Source organism: Oncorhynchus mykiss, chromosome 11, assembly GCF_013265735.2.
Source record: "Oncorhynchus mykiss isolate Arlee chromosome 11, USDA_OmykA_1.1, whole genome shotgun sequence".
NCBI classification, from domain to species: Eukaryota; Metazoa; Chordata; class Actinopteri; order Salmoniformes; family Salmonidae; genus Oncorhynchus; species Oncorhynchus mykiss.
The window spans coordinates 36,515,335-36,526,307 of NC_048575.1; the positions used below are offsets into that span (position 1 = coordinate 36,515,335).

A 10,973-nucleotide genomic window follows, 5' to 3' on the forward strand; every position below is an offset into this window, starting at 1 on the left:
GAGCTCTGTCAGAGTTACCATCATCGGGTCACCTCCCTGACCAAGGCCCTTCTTCCCCGATTGCTCAGTTTGGCCGGGCGGACAGCTCTAGGAAGAGTCTTGGTGATTCCAAACTTCTTCCATTTAAGAATGATGAGGCCACTGTTCTTGGGGACCTTCAATGCTGCAGACATTTTTCGGTACCCTTCTCCAGATCTGTGCTCGACACAATCCTGTCTCGGAGCTCTACGGACAATTCCTTTGACCTCATGGCTTGGTTTTTGCTTTGGCATCCACTGTCAACTGTGCGACCTTATATAGACAGGTGTGTGCCTTTCCAAATTATGTCCAATCAATGATCAATGGAAACAGGATGCACCCGAGCTCAATTTCGAGTCTCATAGCAAAGGGTCTGAATACTTCTGTAAATAAGGTATTACAGTGTTTTGGGGGTCATTATGCGGTATTGTCTGTAGATTGATGAGGAAAAATATTTATTTCATCAATATTACAATACGGCTGTAAAGTAACAAAATGTGGAAAAAGGGAAGGGGTCTGAATACTTAACGAATACACTGTATATAGTGAATAGGGTGATATTTGGGACGCAGACCCTGAAATCAAGCTGTATACTCTCCTCGGTACTCACCATGGCGTCCAGCAGTGGGAAAGTTGCCAGGTAGAGGAAAGCCCTCCTGGTCTTGTTGCCCACGGAGTCGTCCACATGGTGGAGCTTATTGATAATGTAGTAGCCTAGGTCTGTCTGGGCTAGAGAGGGGAGAGAAGCAGAATACTGTAAGGACTGAGGAGATGGCACCACTAACTCGATTTTAAACTTTTGAGATGATAAAACACTAGTGGGTTGGCCTCTTCATTTAAAAAAATAAAACAGAAAAGCTGAACTTAAAAGCAGTTTACAACTGACATATCACTGGATTTAAAATCACTTGGAATGAATAAGAATAAATACTAGTAGTTAGTTACTATTAAATGTCATGGTTTGGGACAAAACAACCATGTTTAATCCTCACCGATGAGAACATGAATGATGAATGCCATAGTGCCTGCTACCGCCATGCACAGCACAGCACAGCCCCGGTCCCTCTTGCTGTTGACAAACACCAGGCCAACGTTCTTGAAATCACTCATGGGCCCAGTAAAGAACTTCATTAGCGAATAGGCCAGCCCATAGCTGGCAAGCATCTCAACCGCATCCTCTTTAAAGCCTGCTAAACCCCGGTTTAGAGCCTGCCAAGGACCAAAAGGCCAAGGGAATGGGTGGGAAAGAGTGAGAACGTATTAGCCCCAAGGTTCAGCATCATACAACCATCATTCACACCAGTATGCATTAGCCTGAGGGGTATACTACAAATCAGGTTTGAGGAGTTAGCGAGGTAACTTTGGTCAATTGAACAAATTCGTATTAACAATGACGGCCTAACCCGGGCAACGCTGGGCCAATTGTGTGCCTGCCTATGGGACTCCCAATCACGGCCAGATGTGATGCAGCCTGGATATTTTCCCACATGTTAATGCCTCTATTAAAAACGCCAAGATAGTGACATTTCTCCATTTCTATTTTAGAAATAAGATTATAATATTGTTGTGACTATGTTAGTGTTTATTGACCTATTGATGAACTGCTGTGACAGTAAATGGCTAGCTACCTGATATATCCTAGCTCCCTAGTTAACCATTGGTAATCTGAGCATCGTAGATCATTTCTGAAGAGGTGTCCTTTCAGAATGAGTGGTGCCGAGGCTACTGGTGTTGCTATTGTCTGTGGTGGCATGGGCTGAGGAAAGGGGGATCAGAGAAGGACATTCAACAGTGACAATGAAGAGGTAGCGAGCTGGGTGAGAGATTCAGATTACGAGCCAAAGGCCTGAGGCTACAGAGATGAATCACAAATGACTGGCCAGGCCACCACACACACCTGCAGGACACTCCTCTCCTGGCCCTCTTCCCCTGGCAGCCACGTACTCACTCACATAACTAAAATTTAGGGAAGATCTAGGGCTGTATTCACAAAGTGTTTCAGAGTATCATTGCTGATCAGGTCCATCTTGTCCATGTAAATCAGAAGATGCAGCTGCTATTTCAGCACTGTAATGGCGACAAAGCACTGGAAGACGACTTCAGGTGCACTAGAGTGCTTTAGACAAATTCACTCTGAGGTGGTTTAAAGTAAACTGCATTCAAATGTTTACTTTTCCTTTGGGAAACCTCATGAAACAAGGGTTGCGCGAGTGGAAATTTGAAACGGAATTTATGGAACTCCCTTGTGTGCTTCTGTTATGGGGAAAAAGTCCACAATGAAACTGACATTAAACATAAAGAATGACACATTTGCATCTGTTGGCCATCAAGTAGGCTGTTAATTGCAATGCCATTGCAGGCTACTGTAGCCTACCATTTGATACAATAAATATATGTCAAAATAGAGATATCACCGGAGTCAATGCAAATCAATGTGTCCACTTGTGTTGCCTACCTGGCTGGAGCTGGCAAACAGATTTAATAAATACCCTATAACTTCAGTTTGTTGTTATAGCCATGTGATATTATGTAATTATTAAATGGCCTTGTTTACTTAATGAAATTCAAAGTTCTCAATTTTGATCCTGGTCACAGCTCTATCATAAATGTATCATTCTCAAAATGTAATGTCAATTTCATTGTGGACTTTTCCCTGAAATTAGATGTTGGGATATAGAATACCTGCATCTTGCTCAGCAAACCATAGCAAAGTTGAATTGCAATCATAAACCCAGATGATTTTAGTCAGTAGCCTATGCCTATTGAAATAACAAGTCAATCTAACAAATGAGCCATATATAACATTTGTAATCTTAACGTCTGCCACATAATAACAGCACAACTGCCAGAAAATAGCCAAACATTCGTTTTTCGAAGTTTGTCCAAGTGTTTCTTGCCCAGAGATTGAGATCCTCTGTCCAAGTTTTATCACTCAAAATCTCCTGTCGGATTGATCAGTTATGCACATGCGCAAATGGGATTTATTTACAATTATAAACTGGGTGGGTCGAGCCCTGAATGCTGATTGGCTGACATCTGTGGAATATCAAACCATATACAGCGGGTATGGCAAAACATGTATTTTTACTGCTCTAATTACGTTGGTAATCAGTTTATAAAAGCAATAAGGCACCTCGGGGGTTTGTGGTATATGGCCAATATACCACGGCTAAGGGCTATGTCCAGGCACTCCGCATTGGGTCTAGTATAAGAACAGCTCTTAGCCGTGGAATATCGGCCATATACCACACGCACTCAAGCCTTATTGTTTAATTATAAACTGGGTGGTTTGTAAACTGAATGCTGGTTGGTTGAATCCCATGGTATATCAGACAATGTACCACGGGTATCACCAAAACATTTACTGTCCTAATTTATCTGAAATATTGTAACAAAATCTGCATAGGAGACAATATAATACCCTATATTTTTTTGCCTATACATAATGGATGCAAGTGGAAATATGTAAAACCCCATAGAAATAGAAAGAATAGAACAGGCGTCCCCATTAAAGATAATGATGACAATGGGTGGACTGGCAGAAATTGCAAATGTACCCATAGTAGCAAAGCAGAACGTAAAAGCAGGATGTGTACCTATCAATCTGTTCCGTGATTAATTTAATAAACTTAATTGACAATACAAAAAAAATACATTCCATGAGCAACTTAAGTTAGCATAATTGTAATTAATATTCTACATTACCAGGCAGTCATTGCGAGTGTACCCATGAGTTTACCAGTCAGGTTCCAAACTCAAAGCCCATTCAACTCATTCTATTTCTATGCTAAAAACACTTTATACCCTGTCCTGATCCTGATAAACTGAGTCATTCAGGCGAATTAGACATTATTTCCATTTAGCTTTGCCTCCAGAGAGCATCTGCAGCTGCCGCTTTCCATAGAAGGGAGCTTGGTACGATTCATAGCTGCTCACACGGCCATTACGCCATGCATAATCCTAACCTCTTCTGAGACGCACGCTTGGACTCCTACTGCCCACTAGGACTAGGCAAGAATACCAGCTAGTATGAGTAGGCCTGTCATCTGTCATATGACTGGGACTGCTGTGGGGCTATGATATTCATAAGATCTCCACTGAACTGGGCTTTAGTTCTGTGTGCCTTATGGCCTTCTCAAAGCCACAAAGATGCACAAGTAGATCAATACATCTACTAATAATTAAAATCAGTCACCACTCATTCAACAAAAAGCTACTCTTCTTTCCATGTTATAGTGGTCATCTGTTGCTCACTGTCCTAGATCCATGCTACAATGCAAGGGCTTTTTAGTTTACATTCACTGTTCTAGATATCACAGTGGAGCTTGCCAGTTTGAAGTCCTAAAACCCAGAAATGAGTTACCTCTGGTTTGTTAAGCTATCCCTATTTGTGAAAAAGAATGAGAAAAGAATAGGGTTTTGGGATAAACGCCAAAAATAAGGTCAGACGCAGACAGGTTAACAGACGCTTAAGATATCTTCTACGTATTGTTCTATGAGATAATCAGTCAGTTAACATTACCTTCATGAATTATGAAGCCTTTATAGATTATGCATATGCCGTGCATTCATAAAGTACTCAGACCCCTTAACCTTTTCCACATTTTCTTACGTTACAGCTTAATTCTAAAATGGATTTAAATAAAAAAAATGTCATCAATCTATAAACAGTACCACATAATGACAAAAACAGATTTAGATTTTTTGCCAATTTACTAAAAATAAAAACAAATACCATATTTAAAAAAGTATTCAGACCCTTTGATATGAGACTCGAAATTGAGCTCTGGTGCATCCTGTTTCCATTAATCAAGTTGTAAAAACATTTCAAGGATGATTGGAGTCCACCTGGGGTAAATTCAATTGATTGGACATGATTTGGAAAGGCACACACCTGTCTATATAAAGGTCCCACAGTTGACAGTGCATGTCAGAGCAAAAACTAAGCAATGAGGTTGAAGGAATTTTCTGTAGAGCTCCGAAACAGGATTGTGTCGAGGCACAGATCTGGGGAAGGGTACCAAAAAATGTCTGCAGCACTGAAGGTCCCCAAGAACAGTGGCATCCATCATTCTTAAATGGAACCACTAAGACTCTTCCTAGAGCTGGCAGCCCGGCCAAACTGAGCAATCGGAGGAGAGGGGCCTTGGTCAGGGAGGTGACCAAGAACCCGATGGTCACTCTGACAGAGCTCCTATGTGGAGATAGGAGAACCTTCCAGAAGGACAAGCATCTCTGCAGCACTCCACCAATCAGGCCTTTATGGTAGAGTGGCCAGACGGAAGCCACTCCTCAGTAAAAGGCACATGAGTCAGCTTGGAGTTTCCCAAAAGGCATCTGAAGGACTCTCAGACCATGAGAAACAAGATTGAACTATTTGGCCTGAATGCCAAGTCCTGAGGAAATCTAGCATCATCCCTATGGTGAAGTATGGTGGTGGCAGCATCATGCTGTGGGGATGTTTTTCCAATGGCAGGGACTCAGGATTGGTGGAAAGATTAACAGAGTAAAATACAGAGAGATCCTTGATGAAAACATGCTCCAGAGCGCTCTGGACCTCCGACTGGGGCGAAGGTTCACCTTCCAACAGGACAACGACCCTAAGCACACAGCCAAGACAATGCAGGAATGGCTTCCGGACAAATCTCTGAATGTCCTTGAGTGGCCCAGCCAGAGCCCGGACTAGAACCCGATCGAACATCTCTGGAGAGACCTGTGCAGCGACACTCAGATGTGTTAAGTCAAGAAGGGGAGACACAAATACAATATGACATCCATCTAATCTGGAGGAGGAAATTGTTGTCCAAAATCAAACGTTCAACAGGCACTGACCCAACAATGATAAAGAGTGAATATGCACACACTCAGCCAATTCTCTCCACTGGTGCCATTAAGATAGGCTATTCTGTTCGCTAAATTTAGTTGAGAACTATGATAACAGATATATTAGTCTTTTCATTGTCTTCTCTTTACAGCAGTAACTATTTGCTTTCCAAACTGTTTTCCAGCAATTATGTTTTGAAATATTGCAATATGCCTGGTAGTGATGGGGGATCAATAGTTACATCGCGGGACATTATTTTTGACTATCGTATCATTTTGACAATTTTTATTTTCATTTGATTTGATTTTTTAAATTGCGCTAGTTTGCTGTACCGGCACCAAAACTCCATAGCCTTTTCTCCATTTTCTTTTTAAATAATGAGTTAATTAGATTTCGGACTCTTTCTCATGGCTCGTCCCTCTGCGGCAGACATGGTGAGCAATATGTTTGGCAAATCGAATCGCAATAAATAAATAAAATCACAATATCGATTCCCAAAATAATACTGAGAATAGCAATAGATATCGCAACGGAACCTAAGTATCGTGATAACATCGTATTGTGAGGTCCCTGGCAATTCACAGCACTAATGCCTGGCTGTGCCTCTACTTTTCACTGACAGTCGCAACTAAAAAATCAAATAGGCTATTTGGTATTTGCCACCAAAGCTCTACAGTGGGGCCATTTTATTAGCATATGCGCCTAAATATTTTGCTGTGCGACCTGGAATTTGAATTTAGGAACACCAGTGCACCTACAACATTTAAGATTCTAGCTTTATTTCTTCATACACCACATGGCCAAAGTCATGGGCATTACTATGGAGTTGGTCCCCCTTTGCTGCTATAACAGCTCCACTCTTCAGGGAAGGCTTTCCACTAGATGTTGGAACATTGCTGCAGGGACTTGCTTCCATTCAGTCATAAGAGCATTAGTGAGGTCGGGCACTGATGTTGGACAATTAGGCCTGGCTCACAGTCGGTGTTCCAATTCATCCCAAGGGTGTTCAATGGGGTTGAGGTCAGGGCTCTGTGCAGGCCAGTCAGGGCTCTGTGCAGGCCAGTCAGGGCTCTGTGCAGGCCAGTCAGGGGCTCTGTGCAGGCCAGTCAGGGGCTCTGTGCAGGCCAGTCAGGGGCTCTGTGCAGGCCAGTCAGGGGCTCTGTGCAGGCCAGTCAGGGGCTCTGTGCAGGCCAGTCAGGGGCTCTGTGCAGGCCAGTCAGGGGCTCTGTGCAGGCCAGTCAGGGGCTCTGTGCAGGCCAGTCAGGGGCTCTGTGCAGGCCAGTCAGGGGCTCTGTGCAGGCCAGTCAGGGGCTCTGTGCAGGCCAGTCAGGGGCTCTGTGCAGGCCAGTCAGGGGCTCTGTGCAGGCCAGTCAGGGGCTCTGTGCAGGCCAGTCAGGGGCTCTGTGCAGGCCAGTCAGGGGCTCTGTGCAGGCCAGTCAGGGGCTCTGTGCAGGCCAGTCAGGGGCTCTGTGCAGGCCAGTCAGGGGCTCTGTGCAGGCCAGTCAGGGGCTCTGTGCAGGCCAGTCAGGGGCTCTGTGCAGGCCAGTCAGGGGCTCTGTGCAGGCCAGTCAGGGGCTCTGTGCAGGCCAGTCAGGGGCTCTGTGCAGGCCAGTCAGGGGCTCTGTGCAGGCCAGTCAGGGGCTCTGTGCAGGCCAGTCAGGGGCTCTGTGCAGGCCAGTCAGGGGCTCTGTGCAGGCCAGTCAGGGGCTCTGTGCAGGCCAGTCAGGGGCTCTGTGCAGGCCAGTCAGGGGCTCTGTGCAGGCCAGTCAGGGGCTCTGTGCAGGCCAGTCAGGGGCTCTGTGCAGGCCAGTCAGGGGCTCTGTGCAGGCCAGTCAGGGGCTCTGTGCAGGCCAGTCAGGGGCTCTGTGCAGGCCAGTCAGGGCTCTGTGCAGGCCAGTCAGGGCTCTGTGCAGGCCAGTCAGGGCTCTGTGCAGGCCAGTCAGGGCTCTGTGCAGGCCAGTCAAGTTCTTCCACACCTATCGCTACAAACTGAGGAGTATTTGTCTGTAATAAAGCCCTTTTGTGGAGAAAAATTCATTCTGAATGATGTGTAATCCCTAGATTTGGGCCAAATTAATTTGTTTAAATTGACTGATTTCCTTATATGAACTTTAACTCAGTAAAATCGTTGAAATTGTTGCATGTTGCATTTAGTTATGTATAGTTTTCATTGGGAAGGCAGATAAATTGTTTTTATCAAAAGCAATCCCTTTTGCATGAGAAAACACAATCCTAGTAATCGCTACACATGCTTAATTACATCAATTTTGTTTTGAGCCGACTTCACGGGGCACCTGACTCACGCCCGGGAGGGAGCCAGGTTCCAAATAGAATGCATTCAACTTTCATCCGAAACAAAACACCTACACGGGCACCCGGGCGGGATTAATCGAACTGTGTGTGTCCCTAACTTTGCCAACAGACAAAACACTGAATGGATCAGTGGTTCACCAATCAGGGCCTCACAAGGAGTGATGTGTAATGAAAACATTTGAGGGGGAGAAACAACATTCCCATGAAACGCGTCTATAACATTAATATCAATTATATTCTGAGAATATAGCAACCATGTTCTGTGGGAAGTAATGGAATATTCTCCCAACCCTCAGAAAAAAGGACACATGAATGTTCCTGTAAAGGGAAATATGCTTACTTTCCTTATGAAACACAATTTTCCACCGCCATGCAAGAGTGGTTTAACGTTAATCCCGGATGTTGTATATCTGTTCAACCAATCAGGTTTAAACTACCAGACCATGGGCTATGTTTATTTTATGCCTGATGCTGTGGCAGCATCGCATTGGTGGAAACCAAGACTACTCTCAGGGCAGGCCTGGTTGTGGCAAGAAATGTTGGCGTCATGTCTGGGACTATTTTAGCTAACCCGTTTCCTAACCTTAACCTAAATCTCCTAACACTTTAAAAACAAAATAATTCTCACCCACCAAGCACGTTTTTGTATGGAGGTCAATGCTGTGTCGAATTTGGTCCCCGCCAAAAAATGTATGGCTTATTTACTATGTATTTAATTGAATATAAATGTCCTAATGCATACGTTGTTAGGAGTACTGATATAAGTAGGCCACGTGACTTCCCCGCAACTTTGTGGGGGAAAAAAACACTTTTATCGGAGTTGTATTGAGATGACTAAGCATATTCATGTTATGAGGCTAGTATGGTTGCATTTCTCCATTGAATACATGTGGTTGAAATCAACAACCCTCATCGAATATTCAAAAAAGTATTCAAATAATGAGATGTATCCACCAATCCAAAGAAAGTATAGGCGGGATTAGCATTTTGTCACTAGCATGGTAGTGGAAAACGGTGTTTCATAAAGTAAGCATATTTTTCCCGCCATCTATCCATTCAATAAAGTTGAGGAAATCGACGCCTATGCAGCCTGAATGGAGAAATGTATTGCTGGCTCCATAATTTATTTGGACGGTAAAATGACCCGTCTCAATATCGCCATCTGCAGGCGTTTAAATTATACACGTGCCTGTAATGAATTGATCAAATTCTTGAATTGTAGGCCACTACTAGTGGTGGTCTGATGGATAGATACAACATTCTGTACCACGTTGAATGCTTAGTTCATGTCAAATCAAACAAGCGATAGAAGTTATCCGGACCGTGGTTTGACAGAGCCTGACATCTAGCTAATTGTTGACGTTCATCCGTCACTCTTGCCTCAATCCCCAATGTTGGCTACCGACTAGCACATATCCTATGCAAATATCGCTGTCTCATGTCAATTTGATGCCGCCGACCTACCTGTTCACCGAGGTCGATGGCTACATTGGTAATAGCCATAGGCACCAGAAAGCTGATGAGAGGCCAATATGGAATGAGAGATGGAAATTCCAACATAGTATAGCAGGGGTGACAGAACCAGGGGCATCTGCTTCAGTCGTGATTATTTAAAATATTACGTTAAATCGGTAGAATAGATTGTAGGTAGGCACTTCACGTTAAATAAATGTCAATTCAACTGACAATCAAAGTCAGAACGCTCCCCGCATCGATGGATCCAAGGAATACGCTTCGGTGTTCAGAGGAGGCGAAGGTCAGAAGAATTATTGCAGATGGGCGTTTCTCCATCGCTCGACAACGTTGGAGAAAATGACAGCAAGCTGCATTAAAAAAAAATTGACCGAGAGAATCCAGCGAGAACCTCGGCTTGTATCAAAAACAATGAGGGAATACCAGAAAGCTTTGCTCTCGTAGCATACGATTCTGAGCGTTCAACAGCAAGCCATCCCCGCCTTGCCTGAAACCAAACCACACACGTGGGTCGGCACCAAATTTAAACTTCCTCCACCTACTCTCGACGTCATGAATTATAGGTAGACAAATCAAATTGTAATGGTCGTGTACACATATTTAGCAGATGTATATAGCTGGTGCAGCGAAATGCTTATGTTACTAGCTGCAACCGTGCAGTATACTTAAATTGCGTGCGCAAACTCACTCTGGCTATCTACGCCGATTTCAGAGCGCAGAATAACTGATTCATTTACGAACGCGAAACAGCCTCTGAATATGGCCAGTGTCAGTAAAAGTCGGGGGGGGGCAATTACATTGTGACCAGCAGCACAGTTACAGTCACTAACGCTCTATTTAACATGGAAACAGCCTAACCAGCTCTGTTAGAGCGAGTAAAATGGTCAGAGTTCTCTTATTTGTGTCTTAACGGATCAACCCTACTCCTCGGTCGGAGCGTCCAGTGTGCGCTCTGAACGCTCAGAGGTAACGAACGACCCCGAGCGCGTTCTGACTCACTCACAAGTCAATTCATACAATGTAATTCTTCCACTATAATATTTAGTCTGGACACAAATCTGGTTAGTTATTTTGGTCATGTTGCTCATTCTTTTGCATAGTTGCTATGCAGAAGGTCTGGTCGTCCGTTCTTAACAAAATAGACTACATTTACATTTGACTGTATTCAAGATACAGCACTGACTCGCGTACCTTATTGATTTTATAAAACGGTTACTGTTACCAACATAACATTGCATAGTTGCAATGCAGATGGATGGTGGTCCGTTGTAAACAAAATGTTTGCTATGCAGGCTGGATAATGTTCTTGTCACTTGCTAGCTAACCAACTTCAGATAAATCTGTC

General features: G+C 43.9%; 1 protein-coding gene across 2 annotated transcripts in view; it reads right to left on the reverse strand.

Moving 5' to 3' along the window:
• Nucleotides 1–10,210, reverse strand: part of LOC110535640 (progressive ankylosis protein homolog) — a 31,464-nt gene extending 21,254 nt beyond the window's left edge. The window contains exons 1-3 of one of the 2 annotated variants that reach the window (XM_021620753.2): nt 9,620–10,210; nt 1,011–1,227; nt 629–747 (exon numbers count right to left, since the gene is read on the reverse strand). In XM_021620753.2, coding sequence (XP_021476428.1) covers nt 629–747; nt 1,011–1,227; nt 9,620–9,715 — 432 coding nt within the window. In that variant the 5' untranslated portion in view covers nt 9,716–10,210. The remainder of the gene's footprint in view (nt 1–628; nt 748–1,010; nt 1,228–9,619) is intronic. The other variant, XM_021620752.2, reaches the window with a different exon arrangement.
• Between the last annotated feature and the right edge of the window lie 763 nt (nt 10,211–10,973).